Raw genomic sequence first — 1,530 nt, 5'->3', positions numbered from 1 at the left:
TTCAGAGAAGACCTACAGAGTTACATGACTAAATAGTCACCTGTCTGCCTTAAGTTCATTTTTATTGATGCCAAAACAGTAACCCTTGAGTCATATTGCATAAATATATGCTTACATTCCATTTAAATATGTATTTTGTCTTGTGCTTAGTAAATTCATAGACATAGCAGTAATAACCTGCTGTGACATTATTTTGCAACTTAAAAGAAATTTTATAGAATCTTATATAGTCAATGAGCCTATTCATTATTATAGGACTTAAGAATATTCTTTCCTTATTTCTGGGGGAAAAAAAGATCTACCATATTTTGGGGCAAAGTGAGAAAGTGCACTTGTAACTAGCCATGCTCACTTTTCATAATGTCTGCTCAGCTCCCAGTTCCTTCCAGCTCACTGGCATTCCAGGACTGGAGTCCCTGCATACCTGGCTCTCCATCCCCTTCAGCTCCATGTACCTGGTAGCTGTGGTGGGGAATGTCACCATTCTGGCTGTGGTAAGGGTGGAGCATAGTCTGCACCAGCCCATGTACTTCTTTCTGTGCATGTTGGCTATCATTGACCTGGTTCTGTCTACTTCCACTATGCCCAAACTGCTGGGGATCTTCTGGTTTGAGGCTGGTGATATTGGGTTGGATGCCTGCTTGGCTCAGATGTTCCTCATTCACTGTTTTGCTACGGTGGAGTCAGGCATCTTCCTTGCCATGGCTTTTGACCGCTATGTAGCCATCTGCAACCCACTCCATCATACCACAGTGCTCACTCATACCATGGTGGGACGTTTGGGGATGGCTGCCCTCTGCCGGGGTGTCCTCTACATTGGACCCTTGCCTCTGATGATCCGCCTGCGGCTGCCTCTTTACAAAACCCGTGTCATCTCCCACTCCTACTGTGAGCACATGGCTGTGGTCACCTTGGCGTGTGGTGACAGCAGGATCAACAATATCTATGGATTAAGCATTGGCTTTCTGGTCTTGATCCTGGACTCAATGGCCATTACTGCCTCCTATGTGATGATTTTCAGAACCGTGATAGGGCTGGCTACTCCTGAAGCCAGGCTTAAAACCCTGGGGACATGTGGTTCCCACATCTGTGCTATCCTTGTCTTTTATGTTCCCATTGCTGTTTCTTCCCTCATTCACCGATTTGGTCACCAGGTGCCCCCTCCAATCCACACCTTGCTGGCCAACTTCTACCTCCTTATTCCTCCAATCCTCAATCCCATTGTCTATGCGGTCCGCACCAAGCAGATCCGGGAAAGACTTCTCCAAATTCTCAAGACAGAAACTAAGATCAAATGACTCATACTTCTCTTAAATAGGCTCATGGAGAAAGCACTTAAATACAATGGGCAATTTCCCATTGGGGAACTCCAGAGAGTCTGAGATGTTGGATCCTGTGTTCTCTGGGTTTTGTAATTCCAAAGGAATGCTAAAAAAGAAAGTACAGACTTGTGGTTGCCAAGGGGGAAAGCAGAGGAGAGGAATGGAGTAGGAGTTGTGGGATTAGTACATGCAGATTATTATGTATAGA

The 1,530-nt window shown here is 45.3% G+C and overlaps 1 protein-coding gene across 1 annotated transcript; it reads left to right on the top strand.

Annotated features, from left to right (window-relative positions):
- The first annotated feature begins 344 nt into the window (after positions 1 to 344).
- Positions 345 to 1,298, top strand: LOC136175258 (olfactory receptor 52M1). Its single transcript, XM_065945577.1, has one exon. It carries the CDS (start codon positions 345 to 347, stop codon positions 1,296 to 1,298), a length of 954 nt encoding a protein of 317 aa, XP_065801649.1.
- The last annotated feature ends 232 nt before the right edge of the window (positions 1,299 to 1,530 follow it).

Source organism: Muntiacus reevesi, chromosome 9 (assembly GCF_963930625.1).
Source record: "Muntiacus reevesi chromosome 9, mMunRee1.1, whole genome shotgun sequence".
In the NCBI taxonomy this organism is placed as follows: domain Eukaryota; kingdom Metazoa; phylum Chordata; class Mammalia; order Artiodactyla; family Cervidae; genus Muntiacus; species Muntiacus reevesi.
The sequence above is the reverse complement of the archived record's forward strand: the minus strand, read 5'-3'. Positions and strand labels throughout refer to the sequence as shown.